The following is a 24,529-nucleotide window of genomic DNA, read 5'->3' as shown; positions in this document are numbered from 1 at the left end:
CAGTGTGGAGTGGGTCACATCAGTGTGGGAGATGGGTCACTTCAGTGTGGGAGAGAGGTCACATCAGTGTGGGAGATGGGTCACATCAGTGTGGGAGATGGGTCACATCATTGTGGGAGATGAATCACATCAGTGTGGGAGATGGATCACATCAGTGTGGGAGATGGATGATATCATTGTGGAGTGGGTCATATCAGTGTGGGAGATGGGTCACATCAGTGTGGGAGATGGGTCACATCAGTGTGGGAGATGAATCACATCAGTGTGGTAGATGGATCACATCAGTGTGGGAGATGGATGATATCATTGTGGAGTGGGTCATATCAGTGTGGGAGATGGATCATATCAGTGTGGAGTGGGTCATATCAGTATGAGAGATGGATCATATCAGTGTGGTAGATGGGTCATATCAGTGTGGGAAAAGGGTCAAATCAGTATGGAGTGGGTCATATCAGTGTGGGAGATGGGTCATATCAGTGTGGAAGATGGGTCACATCATTGTGGAGATGGGTCACATCAGTGTGGGAGATGGGTCACATCAGTGTGGGAGATGGGTCACTTCAGTGTGGGAGATGGGTCACATCAGTGTGGGAAATGGATCATATCAGTGTGGAGTGGGTCATATCAGTGTGGGAGATGGATCATATCAGTGTGGGAGATGGATCATATCAGTGTGGGAGAAGGATCATATCAGTGTGGCAAAAAGGGTCACATCAGTGTGGGAGATGGGTCACATCAGTGTGGGAAAAGGGTCACATCAGTGTGGGAGGTGGGTCACATCAGTGTGGGAGATGGATCATATCAGTGTGGGAGATGGGTTATATCAGTGTGGGAGATGGAGCATATCAGTGTGAGAGATGGATCATATCAGTGTGGGAGATGGATCATATCAGTGTGGAGTGGGTCATATCAGTATGAGAGATGGGTCCTATCAGTGTGAGAGATGGATCATATCAGTGTGGAGTGGGTCATATCAGAGGTTGAAAAGAGTCATATCAGTGTGGAGTGAGTCATATCAGTGTGGAAGATGGGTCATATCAGTGTGGAGATGGGTCATATCAGTGTGGGAGATGGGTCATATCAGTGTGGGAGATGGAATATATCAGTGTGGGAGATGGGTCATATCAGTGTGGGAGATGGGTCAAATCAGTGTGGGAGATGTATCATATCAGTGTGGGAGATGGGTCATATCAGTGTGGGAGATGGATCATCTCAGTGTGGAGTGGGTCATAGTGTGGGAGATGGGTCATATCAGTGTGGGAGATGGATCATATCAGTGTGGGAGATGGATCATATCAGTGTGGGAGATGGGTCATATCAGTGGGGGAAAAGTGTCATATCAGTGTGGAGATTGGTCATATCAGTGTGGGAGATGGGTCATATAGTGTGGATATGGGTCATATCAGTGTGGGAGATGGGTCATATCAGTGTGGGAGAAGGGTCATATCAGTGTGGGAGATGGAATATATCAGTGTGGGAGATGGGTCATATCAGTGTGGGAGATTAATCATATCAGTGGCGGAGATGGATCATATCAGTGTGGAGTGGGTAATATCAGTGTGGGAGATGGATCATATCAGTGTGGAGAGGATCATATCAGTGTGGGAGATGGATCATATCAGTGTGGGAGATGGATCATATCAGTGTTGAGTGGATCATAGTGTGGGAGATTGATCATATCAGTGTAGGAGATGGATCATATCAGTGTAGGAGATGGATCACAACAGTGTGGGAGATGGATCACATCAGTGTGGGAGATGGATCATATCAGTGTGGGAGATGGATCATATCAGTGTGGGAGATGGATGATATCAGTGTGGAGTGGGTCATATTAGTATGGGAGATGGATCATATCAGTGTGGAGTGGATCATATCCTGTGTGGAGTGGATCATATCAGTGTGGGAGATGGATCATATCAGTGTGGTAGATGGGTCATATCAGTGAGGGAAAAGGGTCACATCAGTGTGGAGTGGGTCACATCAGTGTGGGAGATGGGTCACTTCAGTGTGGGAGAGAGGTCACATCAGTGTGGGAGATGGGTCACATCAGTGTGGGAGATGGGTCACATCATTGTGGGAGATGAATCACATCAGTGTGGGAGATGGATCACATCAGTGTGGGAGATGGATGATATCATTGTGGAGTGGGTCATATCAGTGTGGGAGATGGGTCACATCAGTGTGGGAGATGGGTCACATCAGTGTGGGAGATGAATCACATCAGTGTGGGAGATGGATCACATCAGTGTGGGAGATGGATGATATCATTGTGGAGTGGGTCATGTCAGTGTGGGAGATGGATCATATCAGTGTGGAGTGGGTCATATCAGTATGAGAGATGGATCATATCAGTGTGGTAGATGGGTCATATCAGTGTGGGAAAAGGGTCATATCAGTATGGAGTGGGTCATATCAGTGTGGGAGATGGGTCATATCAGTGTGGAAGATGGGTCACATCATTGTGGAGATGGGTCACATCAGTGTGGGAGATGGGTCACATCAGTGTGGGAGATGGGTCACTTCAGTGTGGGAGATGGGTCACATCAGTGTGGGAAATGGATCATATCAGTGTGGAGTGGGTCATATCAGTGTGGGAGATGGATCATATCAGTGTGGGAGATGGATCATATCAGTGTGGGAGAAGGATCATATCAGTGTGGCAAAAAGGGTCACATCAGTGTGGGAGATGGGTCACATCAGTGTGGGAAAAGGGTCACATCAGTGTGGGAGGTAGGTCACATCAGTGTGGGAGATGGATCATATCAGTGTGGGAGATGGGTTATATCAGTGTGGGAGATGGAGCATATCAGTGTGAGAGATGGATCATATCAGTGTGGGAGATGGATCATATCAGTGTGGAGTGGGTCATATCAGCATGAGAGATGGGTTCTATCAGTGTGAGAGATGGATCATATCAGTGTGGGAGATGGATCATATCAGTGTGGAGTGGGTCATATCAGAGGTTGAAAAGAGTCATATCAGTGTGGAGTGAGTCATATCAGTGTGGAAGATGGGTCATATCAGTGTGGAGATGGGTCATATCAGTGTGGGAGATGGGTCATATCAGTGTGGGAGATGGAATATATCAGTGTGGGAGATGGGTCATATCAGTGTGGGAGATGTATCATATCAGTGTGGGAGATGGGTCATATCAGTGTGGGAGATGGATCATCTCAGTGTGGAGTGGGTCATAGTGTGGGAGATGGGTCATATCAGTGTGGGAGATGGATCATATCAGTGTGGGAGATGGATCATATCAGTGTGGGAGATGGGTCATATCAGTGGGGGAAAAGTGTCATATCAGTGTGGAGATGGGTCATATCAGTGTGGGAGATGGGTCATATAGTGTGGATATGGGTCATATCAGTGTGGGAGATGGGTCATATCAGTGTGGGAGAAGGGTCATATCAGTGTGGGAGAGGGAATATATCAGTGTGGGAGATGGGTCATATCAGTGTGGGAGATTAATCATATCAGTGTCGGAGATGGATCATATCAGTGTGGAGTGGGTATATCAGTGTGGGAGATGGATCATATCAGTGTGGAGAGGATCATATCAGTGTGGGAGATGGATCATATCAGTGTGGGAGATGGATCATATCAGTGTTGAGTGTATCATAGTGTGGGAGATTGATCATATCAGTGTAGGAGATGGATCATATCAGTGTAGGAGATGGATCACAACAGTGTGGGAGATGGATCACATCAGTGTGGGAGATGGATCATATCAGTGTGGGAGATGGATCATATCAGTGTGGGAGATGGATGATATCAGTGTGGAGTGGGTCATATTAGTATGGGAGATGGATCATATCAGTGTGGAGTGGATCATATCCTGTGTGGAGTGGATCATATCAGTGTGGGAGATGGATCATATCAGTGTGGTAGATGGGTCATATCAGTGAGGGAAAAGGGTCACATCAGTGTGGAGTGGGTCACATCAGTGTGGGAGATGGGTCACTTCAGTGTGGGAGAGAGGTCACATCAGTGTGGGAGATGGGTCACATCAGTGGGGGAGATGGGTCACATCATTGTGGGAGATGAATCACATCAGTGTGGGAGATGGATCACATCAGTGTGGGAGATGGATGATATCATTGTGGAGTGGGTCATATCAGTGTGGGAGATGGGTCACATCAGTGTGGGAGATGGGTCACATCAGTGTGGGAGATGAATCACATCAGTGTGGGAGATGGATCACATCAGTGTGGGAGATGGATGATATCATTGTGGAGTGGGTCATATCAGTGTGGGAGATGGATCATATCAGTGTGGAGTGGGTCATATCAGTATGAGAGATGGATCATATCAGTGTGGTAGATGGGTCATATCAGTGTGGGAAAAGGGTCATATCAGTATGGAGTGGGTCATATCAGTGTGGGAGATGGGTCATATCAGTGTGGAAGATGGGTCACATCATTGTGGAGATGGGTCACATCAGTGTGGGAGATGGGTCACATCAGTGTGGGAGATGGGTCACTTCAGTGTGGGAGATGGGTCACATCAGTGTGGGAAATGGATCATATCAGTGTGGAGTGGGTCATATCAGTGTGGGAGATGGATCATATCAGTGTGGGAGATGGATCATATCAGTGTGGGAGAAGGATCATATCAGTGTGGCAAAAAGGGTCACATCAGTGTGGGAGATGGGTCACATCAGTGTGGGAAAAGGGTCACATCAGTTTGGGAGGTGGGTCACATCAGTGTGGGAGATGGATCATATCAGAGTGGGAGATGGGTTATATCAGTGTGGGAGATGGAGCATATCAGTGTGAGAGATGGATCATATCAGTCTGGGAGATGGATCATATCAGTGTGGAGTGGGTCATATCAGTATGAGAGATGGGTCCTATCAGTGTGAGAGATGGATCATATCAGTGTGGGAGATGGATCATATCAGTGTGGTGTGGCTCATATCAGAGGTTGAAAAGAGTCATATCAGTGTGGAGTGAGTCATATCAGTGTGGAAGATGGGTCATATCAGTGTGGAGATGGGTCATATCAGTGTGGGAGATGGGTCATATCAGTGTGGGAGATGGAATATATCAGTGTGGGAGATGGGTCATATCAGTGTGGGAGATGGGTCATATCAGTGTGGGAGATGTATCATATCAGTGTGGGAGATGGGTCATATCAGTGAGGGAGATGGATCATCTCAGTGTGGAGTGGGTCATATCAGTGTGGGAGATGGGTCATATCAGTGTGGGAGATGGATCATATCAGTGTGGGAGATGGATCATATCAGTGTGGGAGATGGGTCATATCAGTGGGGGAAAAGTGTCATATCAGTGTGGAGATGGGTCATATCAGTGTGGGAGATGGGTCATATAGTGTGGATATGGGTCATATCAGTGTGGGAGATGGGTCATATCAGTGTGGGAGAAGGGTCATATCAGTGTGGGAGATGGAATATATCAGTGTGGGAGATGGGTCATATCAGTGTGGGAGATTAATCATATCAGTGTAGGAGATGGATCATATCAGTGTGGAGTGGGTAATATCAGTGTGGGAGATGGATCATATCAGTGTGGAGAGGATCATATCAGTGTGGGAGATGGATCATATCAGTGTGGGAGATGGATCATATCAGTGTTGAGTGGATCATAGTGTGGGAGATTGATCATATCAGTGTAGGAGATGGATCATATCAGTGTAGGAGATGGATCACAACAGTGTGGGAGATGGATCACATCAGTGTGGGAGATGGATCATATCAGTGTGGGAGATGGATCATATCAGTGTGGGAGATGGATGATATCAGTGTGGAGTGGGTCATATTAGTATGGGAGATGGATCATATCAGTGTGGAGTGGATCATATCAGTGTGGAGTGGATCATATCAGTGTGGGAGATGGATCATATCAGTGTGGTAGATGGGTCATATCAGTGAGGGAAAAGGGTCACATCAGTGTGGAGTGGGTCACATCAGTGTGGGAGATGGGTCACTTCAGTGTGGGAGAGAGGTCACATCAGTGTGGGAGATGGGTCACATCAGTGTGGGAGATGGGTCACATCAGTGTGGGAGATGAATCACATCAGTGTGGGAGATGGATCACATCAGTGTGGGAGATGGATGATATCATTGTGGAGTGGGTCATATCAGTGTGGGAGATGGATCATATCAGTGTGGAGTTGGTCATATCAGTATGAGAGATTGATCATATCAGTGTGGGAGATGGGTCCTATCATTGTGGAGTGGGTCATATCAGTGTGGGAGATGGATCATATCAGTGTGGAGTGGATCATATCAGTGTGGGAGAAGGATCATTTCAGTGTGGAGTGGATCATATCAGTGTGGGAGATGGGTCATAGTGTTGGAAAAGGGTCATATCAGTGTGGGAGATGGATCATATCAGTGTGGAGTGGGTCATATCAGTGGGGGAAAAGAGTCATATCAGTGTGGGAGATGGGTCATATCAGTGTGGAGATGGGTCATATCAGTGTGGGAGATGGGTCATATCAGTGTGGGAGATGGAATATATCAGTGTGGGAGATGGGTCATATCAGTGTGGGAGATGGATCATATCAGTGTGGGAGATGGGTCATATCAGTGTGGAGATGAATCATATCAGTGTCGGAGATGGGTCATCTCAGTGTGGAGTGGGTCATAGTGTGGGAGATGGGTCATATCAGTGTGGGAGATGGATCATATCAGTGTGGGAGATGGATCATATCAGTGTGGGAGATGGGTCATATCAGTGGGGGAAAAGTGTCATATCAGTGTGGAGATGGGTCATATCAGTGTGGGAGATGGGTCATATCAGTGTGTAGATGGGTCATATCAGAGTGGGAGATGGGTCATATCAGTGTGGGAGATGGAATATATCAGTGTGGGAGATGGGTCATATCAGTGTGAGAGATGGGTCACTTCAGTGTGGGAGATGGATCATATCAGTGTGGGAGATGGATCATATCAGTGTTGAGTGGATCATAGTGTGGGAGATTGATCACATCAGTGTAGGAGATGGATCACATCAGTGTAGGAGATGGATCACTACAGTGTGGGAGATGGATCACATCAGTGTGGGAGATGGATCATATCAGTGTGGAGATGGATCATAACAGTGTGGGAGATGGATCATATCAGTGTGGGAGATGGATCTTATCAGTGTGGAGTGGGTCATATTAGTATGGGAGATGGATCATATCAGTGTGGAGTGGATCATATCAGTGTGGAGTGGATCATATCAGTGTGGGAGATGGATCATATCAGTGTGGGAGATGGGTCATATCAGTGTGGGAAAAGGGTCATATCAGTGTGGGAGATGGGTCACTTCAGTGTGGGAGATGGGTCACATCAGTGTGGGAGATGGGTCACATCAGTGTGGGAGATGGGTAACATCAGTGTGGGAGATGAACCACATCAGTGTGGGAGATGGATCACATCAGTGTGGGAGATGGATCATATCAGTGTGGAGTGGGTCATATCAGTGTGGGAGATGGATCATATCAGTGTGGAGTGGGTAATATCAGTGTGGGAGATGGATCATATCAGTGTGGAGTGGATCATATCAGTGTGGGAGATGGATCATATCAGTGTGGGAGATGGATCATATCATTGTGGAGTGGGTCATATTAGTATGGGAGATGGATCATATCAGTGTGGAGTGGATCATATCAGTGTGGAGTGGATCATATCAGTGTGGGAGATGGATCATATCAGTGTGGGAGATGGGTCATATCAGTGTGGGAAAAGGGTCATATCAGTGTGGAGTGGGTCACATCAGTGTGGGAGATGGGTCACTTCAGTGTGGGAGATGGGTCACATCAGTGTGGGAGATGGGTCACATCAGTGTGGGAGATGGGTAACATCAGTGTGGGAGATGAAACACATCAGTGTGGGAGATGGATCACATCAGTGTGGGAGATGGATCATATCAGTGTGGAGTGGGTCATATCAGTGTGGGAGATGGATCATATCAGTGTGGAGTGGATCATATCAGTGTGGGAGATGGATCATATCAGTGTGGAGTGGATCATATCAGTGTGGGAGATGGGTCATATCAGTGTTGGAAAAGGGTCATATCAGTGTGGGAGATGGGTCATATCATGTGGAGATGGGTCATATCAGTGTGGGACATGGATCACATCAGTGTGGGAGATGGGTCACATCAGTGTGGGAGAGATGGGTCACATCAGTGTGGGAGATGGATCACATCAGTGTGGGAGATGTATCATATAAGTGTGGAGTTGGTCATATCAGTGTGGAGTGGGTCATATCAGTGTGGAGTGGATCACATCAGTTTGGGAAATGGATCACATCAGTGTGGGAGATGGATCATATAAGTGTGGAGTGGGTCATATCATTGTGGGAGACGGATCATATCAGTGTGGAGTGGGTCTTATCAGTGTGGGAGATGGATAATATCTGTGTGGAGTGAGTCATATCAATGTGGGAGATGGATCATATCATTGTGGAGTGGATCATATTAGTGTGGGAGACGGATCACATCAGTGTGGGAGATGGATCATATCAGTGTGGTAAAAGGGTCATATCAGTGTGGGAGATGGGTCATATCAGTGTGGGAGATGGATCATATCAGTGTGGGAGATGGGTCATATCAGTGTGGGAGATGGATCAAATCAGTGTGTTAGATGGGTCATATCAGTGTGGGAGATGGGTCATATCAGTGTGGAGTGGATCATAGTGTGGGAGATTGATCATATCAGTGTAGGAGATGGATCATATCAGTGTAGGAGATGGATCACAACAGTGTGGGAGATGGAACACATCAGTGTGGGAGATGGATCATATCAGTGTGGAGATGGATCATATCAGTGTGGGAGATGGATCATATCAGTGTGGGAGATGGATCATATCAGTGTGGAGTGGGTCATATCATTATGGGAGATGGATCATATCAGTGTGGGAGATGGGTCATATCAGTGTGGGAAAAGGGTCATATCAGTGTGGAGTGGGTCATATCAGTGTGGGAGATGGGTCATATCAGTGTGGAAGATGGGTCATATCATTGTGGAGATGGGTCACATCAGTGTGGGAGATGGGTCACATCAGTGTGGGAGATGGGTCACATCAGTGTGGGAGATGGGTCACATCAGTGTGGGAGATGGATCACATCAGTGTGGGAAATGGATCATATCAATGTGGAGAGGGTCATATCAGTGTGGGAGATGGATCATATCAGTGTGGAGTGGATCATAGTGTGGGAGAATGATCATATCAGTGTAGGAGATGGATCATATCAGTGTAGGAGATGGATGACAACAGTGTGGGAGATGGATCACATCAGTGTGGGAGATGGATCATATCAGTGTGGGAGATGGATCATATCAGTGTGGAGTGGGTCATATTAGTATGGGAGATGGATCATATCAGTGTGGAGTGGATCATATCAGTGTGGGAGATGGATCATATCAGTGTGGTAGATGGGTCATATCAGTGTGGGAAAAGGGTCATATCAGTATGGAGTGGGTCATATCAGTGTGGGAGATGGGTCATATCAGTATGGAAGATGGGTCACATCATTGTGGAGATGGGTCACATCAGTGTGGGAGATGGGTCACATCAGTGTGGGAGATGGGTCACTTCAGTGTGGGAGATGGGTCACATCAGTGTGGGAAATGGATCATATCAGTGTGGAGTGGGTCATATCAGTGTGGGAGATGGATCATATCAGTGTGGGAGATGGATCATATCAGTGTGGGAGAAGGATCATATCAGTGTGGCAAAAAGGGTCACATCAGTGTGGGAGATGGGTCACATCAGTGTGGGAAAAGGGTCACATCAGTGTGGGAGGTGGGTCACATCAGTGTGGGAGATGGATCATATCAGTGTGGGAGATGGGTCATATCAGTGTGGGAGATGGGTCATATCAGTGTGGAGTGGATCATAGTGTGGGAGATTGATCATATCAGTGTAGGAGATGGATCATATCAGTGTAGGAGATGGATCACAACAGTGTGGGAGATGGGTCATATCAGTGTGGGAGATGAATCATATCAGTGTCGGAGATGGATGATATCAGTGTGGAGTGGGTAATATCAGTGTGGGAGATGGATCATATCAGTGTGGGAGATGGATCATATCAGTGTTGAGTGGACCATAGTGTGGGAGATTGATCATATCAGTGTAGGAGATGGATCACATCAGTGTAGGAGATGGATCACAACAGTGTGGGAGATGGATCATATCAGTGTGGAGATGGATCATAACAGTGTGGGAGATGGATCATATCAGTGTGGGAGATGGATCATATCAGTGTGGAGTGGGTCATATTAGTATGGGAGATGGATCATATCAGTGTGGAGTGGATCATATCAGTGTGGAGTGGATCATATCAGTGTGGGAGATGGATCATATCAGTGTGGGAGATGGGTCATATCAGTGTGGGAAAATGGTCATATCAGTGTGGAGTGGGTCACATCAGTGTGGGAGATGGGTCACTTCAGTGTGGGAGATGGGTCACATCAGTGTGGGAGATGGGTCACATCAGTGTGGGAGATGGGTAACATCAGTGTGGGAGATGAACCACATCAGTGTGGGAGATGGATCACATCAGTGTGGGAGATGGATCATATCAGTGTGGAGTGGGTCATATCAGTGTGGGAGAAGGATCATATCAGTGTGGAGTGGATCATGTCAGTGTGGGAGATGGATCATATCAGTGTGGAGTGGATCATATCAGTGTGGGAGATGGGTCATATCAGTGTTGGAAAAGGGTCATATCAGTGTGGGAGATGGGTCATATCATGTGGAGATGGGTCATATCAGTGTGGGACATGGATCACTTCAGTGTGGGAGATGGGTCACATCAGTGTGGAGATGGGTCATATCAGTGTGGGAGATAGGTCATATCAGTGTGTAGATGGGTCATATCAGTGTGGGAGATGGGTCATATCAGTGTGGGAGATGGAATATATCAGTGTGGGAGATGGATCATATCAGTGTGGTGAAAGGGTCATATCAGTGTGGGACATGGGTCACATCAGTGTGGGAGATGGATCATATCAGTGTGGGAGATGGATCATATCAGTGTGGAGTGGGTCATATTAGTATGGGAGATGGATCATATCAGTGTGGAGTGGATCATATCAGTGTGGGAGATGGATCATATCAGTGTGGAGTGGGTCATATTAGTATTGGAGATGGATCATGTCAGTGTGGAGTGGATCATATCAGTGTGGAGTGGATCATATCAGTGCGGGAGATGGATCATATCAGTGTGGGAAAAAGGTCATATCAGTGTGGAGAGGGTCACATCAGTGTGGAGAGGGTCACATCAGTGTGGGAGATGGGTCACTTCAGTGTGGGAGATGGGTCACATCAGTGTGGGAGATGGGTCACATCAGTGTGGGAGATGGGTAACATCAGTGTGGGAGATGGATCAAATCAGTGTGGGAGATGGGTCATACCAGTGTGGGAGATGGGTCATATCAGTGTGGAGTGGATCATAGTGTGGGAGAATGATCATATCAGTGTAGGAGATGGATCATATCAGTGTAGGAGATGGATCACAACAGTGTGGGAGATGGATCACATCAGTGTGGGAGATGGATCATATCAGTGTGGGAGATGGATCATATCAGTGTGGAGTGGGTTATATTAGTATGGGAGATGGATCATATCAGTGTGGAGTGGATCATATCAGTGTGGGAGATGGATCATATCAGTGTGGTAGATGGGTCATATCAGTGTGGGAAAAGGGTCATATCAGTATGGAGTGGGTCATATCAGTGTGGGAGATGGGTCACATCAGCGTGGAAGATGGGTCACATCATTGTAGAGATGGGTCACATCAGTGTGGGAGATGTTTCACATCAGTGTGGGAGATGGATCACTTCAGTGTGGGAGTTGGGTCACATCAGTGTGGGAAATGGATCATATCAGTGTGGAGTGGGTCATATCAGTGTGGGAGATGGATCATATCAGTGTGGGAGATGGATCACATCAGTGTGGGAGATGGGTCACATCAGTGTGGGAGATGGGTCACTTCAGTATGGGAGATGGGTCACATCAGTGTGGGAGATGGGTCACATCAGTGTGGGAAATGGGTCACTTCAGTGTGGGAGATGGGTCACATCAGTGTGGGAAATGGATCATATCAGTGTGGAGTGGGTCATATCAGTGTGGGAGATGGATCATATCAGTGTGGGAGATGGGTTATATCAGTGTGGGAGATGGAGCATATCAGTGTGAGAGATGGATCATATCAGTGTGGGAGATGGATCATATCAGTGTGGAGTGGGTCATATCAGTATGAGAGATGGGTCCTATCAGTGTGAGAGATGGATCATATCAGTGTGGGAGATGGATCATATCAGTGTGGAGTGGGTCATATCAGTGGTTGAAAAGAGTCATATCAGTGTGGAGTGAGTCATATCAGTGTGGAGGATGGGTCATATCAGTTTGGAGATGGGTCATATCAGTGTGGGAGATGGGTCATATCAGTGTGGAAGATGGAATATATCAGTGTGGGAGATGGGTCATATCAGTGTGGATGATGGGTCATATCAGTGTGGGAGATGTATCATATCAGTGTGGGAGATGGGTCATATCAGTGTGGGAGATGGATCATCTCAGTGTGGAGTGGGTCATAGTGTGGGAGATTGGTCATATCAGTGTGGGAGATGGATCATATCAGTGTGGGAGATGGATCATATCAGTGTGGGAGATGGGTCATATCAGTGGGGGAAAAGTGTCATATCAGTGTGGAGATGGGTCATATCAGTGTGGGAGATGGGTCATATAGTGTGGAGATGGGTCATATCAGTGTGGGAGATGGGTCATATCAGTGTGGGAGAAGGGTCATATCAGTGTGGGAGATTTAATATATCAGTGTGGGAGATGGGTCATATCAGTGTGGGAGATTAATCATATCAGTGTCGGAGATGGATCATATCAGTGTGGAGTGGGTAATATCAGTGTGGGAGATGGATCATATCAGTGTGGAGAGGATCATATCAGTGTGGGAGATGGATCATATCAGTGTGGGAGATGGATCATATCTGTGTTGAGTGGACCATAGTGTGGGAGATTGATCATATCAGTGTAGGAGATGGATCATATCAGTGTAGGAGATGGATCACAACAGTGTGGGAGATGGATCACATCAGTGTGGGAGATGGATCATATCAGAGTGGGAGATGGATCATATCAGTGTGGGAGAAGGATGATATCAGTTTGGAGTGGGTCATATTAGTATGGGAGATGGATCATATCAGTGTGGAGTGGATCATATCAGTGTGGAGTGGATCATATCAGTGTGGGAGATGGATCATATCAGTGTGGTAGATGGGTCATATCAGTGTGGGAAAAGGGTCACATCAGTGTGGAGTGGGTCACATCAGTGTGGGAGATGGGTCACTTCAGTGTGGGGGAGAGGTCACATCAGTGTGGGAGATGGGTCACATCAGTGTTGGAGATGGGTCACATCAGTGTGGGAGATGAGTCACATCAGTGTGGGAGATGGATCACATCAGTGTGGGAGATGGATGATATCATTGTGGAGTGGGTCATATCAGTGTGGGAGATGGATCATATCAGTGTGGAGAGGGTCATATCAGTATGAGAGATTGATCATATCAGTGTGGGAGATGGGTCCTATCATTGTGGAGTGGGTCATATCAGTGTGGGAGATGGATCATATCAGTGTGGAGTGGATCATATCAGTGTGGGAGAAGGATCATTTCAGTGTGGAGTGGATCATATCAGTGTGGGAGATGGGTCATAGTGTTGGAAAAGGGTCATATCAGTGTGGGAGATGGATCATATCAGTGTGGAGTGGGTCATATCAGTGGGGGAAAAGAGTCATATCAGTGAGGGAGATGGGTCATATCAGTGTGGAGATGGGTCATATCAGTGTGGGAGATGGAATATATCAGTGTGGGAGATGGGTCATATCAGTGTGGGAGATGGATCATATCAGTGTGGGAGATGGGTCATATCAGTGTGGGAGATGAATCATATCAGTGTCGGAGATGGATCATCTCAGTGTGGAGTGGGTCATAGTGTGGGAGATGGGTCATATCAGTGTGGGAGATGGATCATATCAGTGTGGGAGATGGATCATATCAGTGTGGGAGATGGGTCATATCAGTGGGGGAAAAGTGTCATATCAGTGTGGAGATGGGTCATATCAGTGTGGGAGATGGGTCATATCAGTGCGTAGATGGGTCATATCAGTGTGGGAGATGGGTCATATCAGTGTGGGAGATGGAATATATCAGTGTGGGAGATGGGTCATATCAGTGTGGGAGATGGGTCATATCAGTGTGGGAGATGAATCATATCAGTGACGGAGATGGATCATATCAGTGTGGAGTGGATCATATCAGTGTGGGAGATGGATCATATCAGTGTGGGAGATGGATCATATCAGTGTTGAGTGGATCATAGTGTGGGAGATTGATCATATCAGTGTAGGAGATGGATCACATCAGTGTAGGAGATGGATCACAACAGTGTGGGAGATGGATCACATCAGTGTGGGAGATGGATCATATCAGTGTGGAGATGGATCATAACAGTGTGGGAGATGGATCATATCAGTGTGGGAGATGGATCATATCAGTGTGCAGTGGGTCATATTAGAATGGGAGATAGATCATATCAGTGTGGAGTGGATCATATAAGTGTGGAGTTGGTCATATCAGTGGGGAGTGGGTCATATCAGTGTGGAGTGGATCACATCAGTTTGGGAAATGGATCACATCAGTGTGGGAGATGGATCATATAAGTGTGGAGTGGGTCATATCTTTGTGGGAGACGGATCATATCAGTGTGGAGTGGGTCATATCAGTGTGGGAGATGGATCATATCTGTGTGGAGTGGATCATATCAGTGTGGGAGATGGATCATATCAGTGTGGAGTGAGTCATATCATTGTGGGAGATGGATCATATCAGTGTGGAGTGGATCATATTAGTGTGGGAGACGGATCACATCAGTGTGGGAGATGGATCATATCAGTGTGGTAAAAGGGGCATATCAGTGTGGGAGATGGGTCATATCAGTGTGGGAGATGGATCATATCAGTGTGGGAGATGGGTCATATCAGTGTGGGAGATGGATCAAATCAGTGTGTTAGATGGGTCATATCAGTGTGGGAGATGGGTCATATCAGTGTGGAGTGGATCATAGTGTGGGAGATTGATCATATCAGTGTAGGAGATGGATCATATCAGTGTAGGAGATGGATCACAACAGTGTGGGAGATGGATCACATCAGTGTGGGAAATGGATCATATAAGTGTGGAGATGGATCATATCAGTGTGGGAGATGGATCATATCAGTGTGGGAGATGGATCATATCAGTGTGGAGTGGGTAATATTAGTATGGGAGATGGATCATATCAGTGTGGAGTGGATCATATCAGTGTGGGAGATGGATCATATCAGTGTGGTAGATGGGTCATATCAGTGTGGGAAAAGTGTCATATCAGTGTGGAGTTGGTGATATCAGTGTGGGAGCTGGGTCACATCGGTGTGGGAGATGGGTCACATCAGTGTGGGAGATGAATCATATCAGTGTGGGAGATGGATCACATCAGTATGGGAGATGGATCATATCAGTGTGGAGTGGGTCATATCAGTGTGGGAGATGGATCATATCAGTGTGGGAGATGGATCATATCAGTGTGTAGTGGGTCATATTAGTATGGGAGATGGATCATATCAGTGTGTAGTGGGTCATATCAGTGTGGGAGATGGATCATATCAGTGTGGTAGATGGGTCATATCAGTGTGGGAAAATGGTCATATCAGTGTGGAGTGGGTCACATCAGTGTGGGAGATGGGTCACTTCAGTGTGGGAGATGGGTCACATCAGTGTGGGAGATGGGTCACATCAGTGTGGGAGATGGGTAACACCAGTGTGGGAGATGAATCACGTCAGTGTGGGAGATCGATCACGTCAGTGTGGGAGATGGATCATATCAGTGTGGAGTGGGTCATATCAGTGTGGGAGATGGATCATATCAGTGTGGAGTGGATCATATCAGTGTGGGAGATGGATCATATCAGTGTGGTGTGGATCATATCAGTGTGGGAGATGGGTCATATCAGTGTGGGAGATGGGTCATATCAGTGTGGGAGAAGGGTCATATCAGTGTGGGAGATGGGTCATATCATGTGGAGATGGGTCATATCAGTGTGGGGGATGGATCACATCAGTGTGGGAGATGGGTCACATCAGTGTGGGAGAGATGGGTCACATCAGTGTGGGAGAGATGGGTCACATCAGTGTGGGAGATGGATCAAATCAGTGTGTGAGATGTATCATATAAGTGTGGAGTTGGTCATATCAATGTGGAGTAGGTCATATCAGTGTGTAGTGGATCACATCAGTGTGGGAGATGGATCACATCAGTGTGGGAGATGGATCATATCAGTGTGGAGTGGGTCATATCAGTGTGGGAGATAGATCATATCAGTGTGGAGTGGGTCATATCAGTGTGGGAGATGGATCATATCTGTGTGGAGTTGATCATATCAGTGTGGGAGATGGATCATATCAGTGTGGAGTGAGTCATATCAATGTGGGAGATGGATCATATCAGTGTGGAGTGGATCATATTAGTGTGGGAGACGGATCACATCAGTGTGGGAGATGGATCATATCAGTGTGGTAAAAGGGTCATATCAGTGTGGGAGATGGGTCATATCAGTGTGGGAGATGGATCATATCAGTGTTGGAGATGGGTCATATCAGTGTGGGAGATGGATCAAATCAGTGTGTTAGATGGGTCATATCAGTGTGGGAGATGGGTCATATCAGTGTAGGAGATGGATCATATCTGTGGAGTGGGTCATATCAGTGTGGGAGATGTATCATATCAGTGTAGAGTGGATCATATCAGTGTGGAGTGGGTTATAGCAGTGTAGGAGATGGATCATATCAGTGTGGGAGATGGGTCATATCAGTGTGGGAGATGGATCAAATCAGTGTGTTAGATGGGTCATATCAGTGTGGGAGATGGGTCATATCAGTGTGGAGTGGATCATAGTGTGGGAGATTGATCATATCAGTGTAGGAGATGGATCATATCAGTGTAGGAGATGGATCACATCAGTGTGGGAGATGGATCATTACAGTGTGGAGATGGGTCATATCAGTAACGATACTGTATTTAAACCTCTATACGCTCCTGCCTATACCTTCTAAATTCTGCCTATACCTTCTAAATCCTGCCTATACCTCCTAGAACTGACGCTATTTGCGTACGTAGTCATACAGTAAAAAAAATGCCTTCAGACTGTGAGAAATGTGTTTCCAACGCACAAAGGTTATTATTCAACATAAAAACAGTAGGTTACACACTGTGATCTAAAGACAATTTAGCGCAAAGAAATCATGCAGACCCAAGGTACAGTTATACATACGCACGCGCACTGGGACCAGTTACCGGCATCAACAAGAAACCTCCATCATCAGCAAGAAGACTCCAGATTGGAGTCTGTACGCACATTTATACCCTTACAGGGATAAGCAACATAATAGGTAAGTTTGACATAATTCCATTGGTTCCCAGTCACGGTGCTTCTGTTACAGGACATTTAACAGGTTGATTCAAATGGACACAGATCAGCCTCCAACAGCCTTTTGTCTCATTTTTCCCGCTGCATACAAATCTAAGCTGCTAACATTACAAAGTACATTTTAGTGTTTTAACTCTCTACAGTCCATTAGTTGAGAATGCATGTTGCGATCTTCTCACCGATGATACCGGAAAGCTGTTGAGACAGAGTAGATCAGTACAACACCAAACACGGTTTGCTTATCATGTACCTTAGATATCAAAATAGTCTTTATTTCACAACATTAGTAAGAAATGAATAAACCTTGAATATTACACTTTGAAACTATGGAACCTTTTATGTGAGTGTGCAGTGTGTAAGTATGAGGGGTTTGGGAAAAGACCCTAGTTAGTTATATGTAACTTAGGGAAGATGTGTACACATGAAGCTAATAAACAGCGTTCGTATGCAGAATTTTATGCATTCACTAATGTGCGTCATGTTAACAGCGCAACTGTGTGTATTTAATGTGTGTATGGTGCACCGCTGCACCAGCCGCCAATTTTCCCCGGGCCCCACAGTATTTAAGTGTAGTGCAGACCGCAGTGAGAATGGTCAGCACTACACAATAGCAAACACACCTCCTCCAGCAGTTTGTTATAGCAGCCAATGAGAGTCAGACAGACTTTCATTGGCTGCTGCGTCCACGGAGGCAGCTGGCTGGAGCTCACTCATGAGGTCCGCCCTCCGGCTCCCCCTGTAGTGGGTGATGGGAGAGACGTCATGACGTCTCTGCAATAGTGCAGAAGAGCAAGCCGGGTGGAGCGGACAGCGGCGGTCATGGCTGGAGCGGGAATTCGGGTACGTTTTTTTTGTGTGTGTGTGTAAGAGGCACAGGCACTGAAAATGGCACAGCAATAGGGGGGGCGCTACTGTGAGCACTGTATAGGGGGGGTGGCTGCTATTGCGGGCACTGTATAGAGGGGGTCCGCTACTGGGGCACTGTATGGGGGGCACTTCTGGGGGCACTGTATAGAGGGGGTTGCCACTACTGGGGGCACTGTATAGGGGGGACTACTACTGGGGGCAATGCATAGTGGGGACTACTACCAGGGGCAATGCATAGGGGGGGCACTACTGGGGGCACTGTATAGGGGGCCTACTACTGGGGGCAATGCATAGGGGGGACTTCTACTGGGGGCAATGCATAGGGGGGACTACTACTGGGGGCAATGCATAGGGGGGACCACTTCTGTGGGCACTGTATAAGGAGCACTACTGGGGGCACTGTATATGGGGCAAACGGGAGGGCACTGCATAGGGGACTATTACTGGGGCCACTGCCTAGAGGGGCCCAAAGTATATTCTTGCACCTGGGCCCACCACTCTCTAGTTCCGCCACTGGGATCATATCAGTGTGGAGTGAATCATATCAGTGCGGAGTTTTACTGAGAAGGAGAGACAGAGGGCCTCATTCAGAGCCAGACGCTCTTTCAGAGCGCTCACTCTGAATCAGGGCGTCCATTTTTTTTTAAAGACGGCCTCCTGGCCGCTTGCTAAACTGTGGGTGACCACCAACAGCTTTTCGGGCTTGCGACTAGACCCTTGTGGTAGGGTCTCGTGGCCACAAGCCCCAGTGGACTTCCTGCTCTAATAGAGCTGTCCAAACGGAGGCATCTGACATCATGACATCATGAGTGATGAGTGATGTCAGTAGGACCGCACCCAAACGGCAGGCATTCCTTTGGGAACGCCTCCGTTTGGACAGCCACCCCCCCTGCCCTCCTCCAAAACGGGGCGAGCTATCAATCAAAATCAACACCTGACCGGGTCTCGTGCATGCGCACGCCAGAGCCGGCTCCAGCATGCGGAATGGGGGACCATCGACCCGCTTGCGAGCGCTGTGCGCTCGCGAGCGGGTCTAAATCAGGCACAGAGATCACTACTGAGTCTACCTTATCAGGCCCGGGCAATTTGCCGGGCCCAATTACTTAGCAAGCAGTTTCGGGAACTTGGTAGACAACTATCGACCAGCACATTCCTAATACATTCCTGATACCGTGCAACACTCTCGCAACTGGTCCTCCTTGTGTACACTATGTGTAGCCCATGCGCCATACGAGTTTTTAGAGTTATTCACTCACGCACATTGCGTTCAACTTGGAATCAGGCCTTAGGGCCTGCACATGAAGTCTGTTCAGATACTTTGTGCACTGCCACGAGACGGCAACTGGATGCTTTGGGGCATATTTATGAAAGTCATTTTGCCTGATACCCGCAAATATTGAGCATCCCAAGAATGTATGACGGGAGTTTTCACAGTAGATATTGGAAATATCTTCTGAGGTTCCTCTATTTCCAAGAAGTGAGTTTATTGTCAAATTTATCAAGTTTGGTCCCGGTAGCTAACGCCATGGAGTTCACATAGAAGGTGATGGGCTACTATTCTGCTTTGCCCTGTCCTGACTCCGTCTCGTCCCCTTCCCGCTATATTTACCAGGACATTCACCCTGCTGTCACTTCCCCATCACTTATTTGACATTACATATATGTGAGGCCATGAATGTCAGTCTTTGTATTAACACATTGCTTGTCTCCCTGCCACAGTGTCAGCTGCCCGAGCTGGTTCAGCCTAGTGCTGGTTATTGGAAACCACCGTTTTCCACCCATGTTTTTCAATACCAGCCTAGGCTCAGACACCCGTGACTGGCGATTGTTTATTGGGGGGAGGGGGCACCTTTTCTTTATCTTTTATTTTTCACCTTATAAAAACTTTTAAAACAACAAAGCCTGTACCGATCATAGCGATCTGTGCAGTGCTTCACAATCCACCGCAGATTGATGGCAGAATCACGTTGGATTTGCAGCGGAACAGGGGCTTCCAAACCGGTTGGCATCGCTGGTGGCTTTACCAATGGCAGTCAACACCGATGCTTAGTAAATGCCCATCAGTTTGTGATTGTAGCCCAAACCGACGCTTAGTAAATTTACCCCCTGGACATGTGAGTGGGATCAATTATCAGGATCAATACAAGCAAAATCAAAATAAGCAGAATCAACTAACATAGGGCCTGATTCACTACGGATCGCAATCCTGCGTACGTACGCAGTTCAACTGCGAAAGCAAGCCACTCCACTGCGATCGCAATGCAAAGAAGACAACTACATAAGGACGCCCACTTTACCATACGCAGATCCGTAATGTTTAGCAGAATAGCGAAACCATCTTTACAATCGAGTACCATCGGACCCATACGCACACTTGCGCAAGCCCTGACCTTACTCAGAAATTGCTAACAGCCGCGCATGCTATGAAACCTCAAGTTGCGTATGGCTTTGCAGATGATCATTTATGCATGCCCCTGAAGCTGCGTGCCAACGCTCAGGCACGTCTGCGTTCGGCCGACCACCCCCCGTCACCTCCCACAAACGCACTTCCTGTCAGTCTGTGATGGATCTGCGCCGCCTCTGCGATTGCAGTCCTGATCGCAGCGACCCATTCACCATGCGCACTGTGATGCATGCGCAGATCGCAACAACCGCCCAATTGCGTGCATAATTGGAGTTGCGATCAGTAGTGAATCGGGCCCATGGAGTTCAACAAATCAGAGAGACAGGCAAATGATCACCTTGCAATAGATTAAAAATAACCTAATCGCAAATGCATTCTATCACGTATCGCAGTTGCGAAATATGCTAATGACTTTCAAAGTACAGTCGACAACAGTGTTGCCCACTGCTGCCGTCTCATATCCGTCCAATGACGTGCAACAGCCTAAGCATCGGTAACATCGATGCACAGCGGCCAGTCACGCAGCAGGTAAGTTAAGTCTGACCTGTCTCAAACACAGCGTCTCTCCTGGCATGCTGAGAGATCTCAAACACCGACGGAGATCACAATAGCTAATTTATTTATGCACACCCATGAAACAGCGTTTTAACGGTCAGACACATCTGCATTTTTCTAACAACTTCCCCGTCACCTCCCCCAAATGCTGACTACCTGTCACTCACTTTGCGAGACTACCTGTCACTCACTTTGTTAGTGGTTCCTCTGTACGAGCATATTCGCAATGTAATCACTGCGGCTTTAAAGCATGCGCAATGGCAAACAATTGCTAGATCTGCGTAAATATCGGCTTTATGCCCTTTATCTTTACTTAAAGCTTTACTAAACCACAACTATTATCATTACCTATTAAACTATTGCCAATTGCATTTTAAGTCACACAGACACAGCATATTAAATGGTCAGTGCACCATTATTGGATCTCATATACATCTGGTAGAAGACTGTGGACCTCATTCAGAGTCGATAGCTTGCTGCAAGTGATCGCTCTGGGCGGACACTTACTTTTTTAAGTGCCGCCTTCTGGTCGATCGCTAGGCTCTATCGACCGACCAGGGTGATGGTCGCGATGGTCATCACCATCGCGACCATCGGGGCTTACGACCAGACCCTAAGGTTGGGTCTGGGCTCTCGTAAGCCCCAGGGAACTTCCTGCTCTGTTTGAGCAGGAAGTTCCCCACTGACATCATCAATGATGTCAGTGGGGCCGCCCCCCCAAACGGCAAGCGTTCCGACTGGAACGCCTCCGTTTGGCCGGGCACGCCCCCGGCCCGCCCAGCAAATGGGGCGAGCTGTCACTCAACATCGACAGCTCGCCCCATCTGCAACGAGACCCCTAGCGACGGAGTGCCCGTCGCTAGCCGGGTCTCGTGCATGTGCACGATGGAGCCGGCTGCGTTGTGCGCATGCTCTGTGGGGACCATCGACCCGGTTGCGAGCGCATCGGCGCTAGCGACCAGGTCTGAATGAGACACCGTATCAGCAAAGCAGGGTAACATGGTCCAAACGGTCCTGGTAACCCCTCTGCGGAAATGTCCCTGGCACACAGGACTTCCCTCTGATGGCAGAGGATTGCGGTGCTAACATAATGTAATAAGTTGTGATTTAACTTTATTTACAACTTTTTTGACAGACAACATTGATGTTACATTGTTATGTCACCGTCTGTTTACATCAGCGATGGGCGAACCTGTTATACTTCCACCACCCTGTTTTACAACCAACCGTCAAATGATCTTTTATTCCAAGAAAAGAAAAACAGGCAGAGAACGACCTTGTTCAGCGCTGACGATCTCGCTGCTCCCTTATAGTAAGCACAGCGGCCTCAGCGTGAGAAGTGACTGAGCTCAGCAATAGGGGAAATTCTCATATACAACAGGAAGTCTGAGGCGCTGATCTGTCTGTAAATTAAACTTGAGTCCAGTTTTATAATGATAAAAATATTTTACTATAAAAACATTCTGATGCCGACATGTTAAAATGTCGTCATTCAGAACATGTCGACATTCTGTCAACTTTTCTTATGTACCACATCCACACCTAAAACACAGTGTCAAATTCAAGGACTTCTGTAACCCAGTGACGTCAAACAAGGGAACAGAGAAAATCAAGGAAAGTGGGAAGATGATATAAAATATATAAATTATTTAACAGTATGTCCTCTCCATTTTCCGTTTTCAGCAGGTGTGTATATACTGTGTGAATATATATATATATATATATATATATATATAATGGGCAGTCTGCCACTTGGTATGTCAATTACGTGCATTAATATAACAGACTTGTAGTATAAATCACTATACAGTGGTCAGATGTATGGAAGATTGAGGGGCCTATTCATCAACTGATAAATGGCCGGGTAACCATGCGGAAACGCAAGATTCCGCATGTTTTAGTTACTGGGCCATTCATCATCAGGGGTCCGTAGAACCCCCCTGATATCCAGCAAACTCGGAAAACTAAAAGTTTTCGAAGTTTGCTTCTGAGAACAAGCGCTATCTTCAGACCGCGCTTCCTCCCGTAGCCCCACTCCTTCCTATGGTAAGGAGATCCGGGGATGCGAAGAGGGATCCGAACCAGTGGTCGAAGTGGGGCGGTATACGGCGGTATGACATACCGCCACTTCCCGGCCCCACTTGATTTTAGATGCAGAAGTGAATGTACCAGCGCTGGGATCCAGTATGGGATCCCAGCGCTGGAACAGCAGCGGCAATGTGTAGAGATGTGTCCCGCAGGGGACACATCTCAATAGGGGCAGCGGAGGCGCTGACATGTAGCCGGGACAAAGTACCTGGTCCCGGCTGCACTGTAAGCACCACTCACTGGACGGCTGCCAGCCAATCACGAGGCTCGCAGCCGCCAGCCAATCACGGGACTCGCGGCCGCCAGCCAATCGCAGGGCTCGTAGCCGCCAGCCAATGAGAAGCTGCCAAATGGCAGCATCTCATTGGCTCACAGCGGCGCCAGATAAATTGCAGTGAAGACCAGAGGATCCCGGTGCCGGTGGTTCCACTCCAGCAGCGCAGGTAAGAGAGAATTAGGGGAGGGTGTGAGACAGGGAATAGAGAGAGGGGCAGACAGAGGGAGGCAGGCTAACCATTGTAGGGGTTGAAAGAGAGAGGGAATCAGTAAGGGCAGGGTGTGAGAGAGGGAGCAGGCAGGGAGAAGTGTGAGGGGGGGGCTTGGGGGGGTTAGAAGTACAATGGGGTGATATGGAAGCAAGGGCCCATAGGGGGGAAGCTTCAATCTCCATACCCCCACCTCTAAATTACCACTTCGAGCACTGATCTGAACGGATCCCTCCGCCACCCTCTCACTGACTCCCCGGCAGCTGTGTGCATAAGTAAACCAGCCGGGCCGATGGGGAGGAGGTAAGTAATACTTCTGTAGCTGCGAAACTAACCAAGGGGACAGCTGCTTTTTGGAGCAGCTGTCCCATCACCAGAGCAATGATGAGTGGCTCCGTGTAATCTATCCCCAGCTGTGAGTTGGATACTTAAGTATCCCTCACGGCGAGATCATACGGCCTCCGATGATGAATAGGCCCCTGAGTGTGCTCACCCACAGATAATCGGCAACTGCAGGGAGGTGTTTTCCGTTGAGCGCCCTGTGCTGGTCCCGCCCCCTTTGCGCATAATGCCATGATGTTGTGGATAAGGGGCTGGCGCTCCGGGCAGTTGTAATTATGGCAGGGAGCCAT

General features: G+C 47.6%; 1 protein-coding gene across 1 annotated transcript in view; it reads right to left on the bottom strand.

Annotated features, from left to right (window-relative positions):
- Window positions 1–17,659: 17,659 nt before the first annotated feature.
- LOC148475083 (protein mono-ADP-ribosyltransferase PARP15-like) overlaps window positions 17,660–24,529 on the bottom strand; it is a 41,803-nt gene continuing 34,933 nt past the window's right edge. Inside the window, exon 3 of the mRNA XM_088457741.1 lies at window positions 17,660–17,693. Within this exon, the coding sequence (XP_088313867.1) occupies window positions 17,674–17,693 (20 nt within the window). The 3' untranslated portion in view covers window positions 17,660–17,673. The remainder of the gene's footprint in view (window positions 17,694–24,529) is intronic.

This window comes from Taudactylus pleione, unplaced genomic scaffold, assembly GCF_031769625.1.
Source record: "Taudactylus pleione unplaced genomic scaffold, aTauple2 ptg000781l, whole genome shotgun sequence".
In the NCBI taxonomy this organism is placed as follows: domain Eukaryota; kingdom Metazoa; phylum Chordata; class Amphibia; order Anura; family Myobatrachidae; genus Taudactylus; species Taudactylus pleione.
This window is presented reverse-complemented; position numbering and strand designations above follow the sequence as displayed.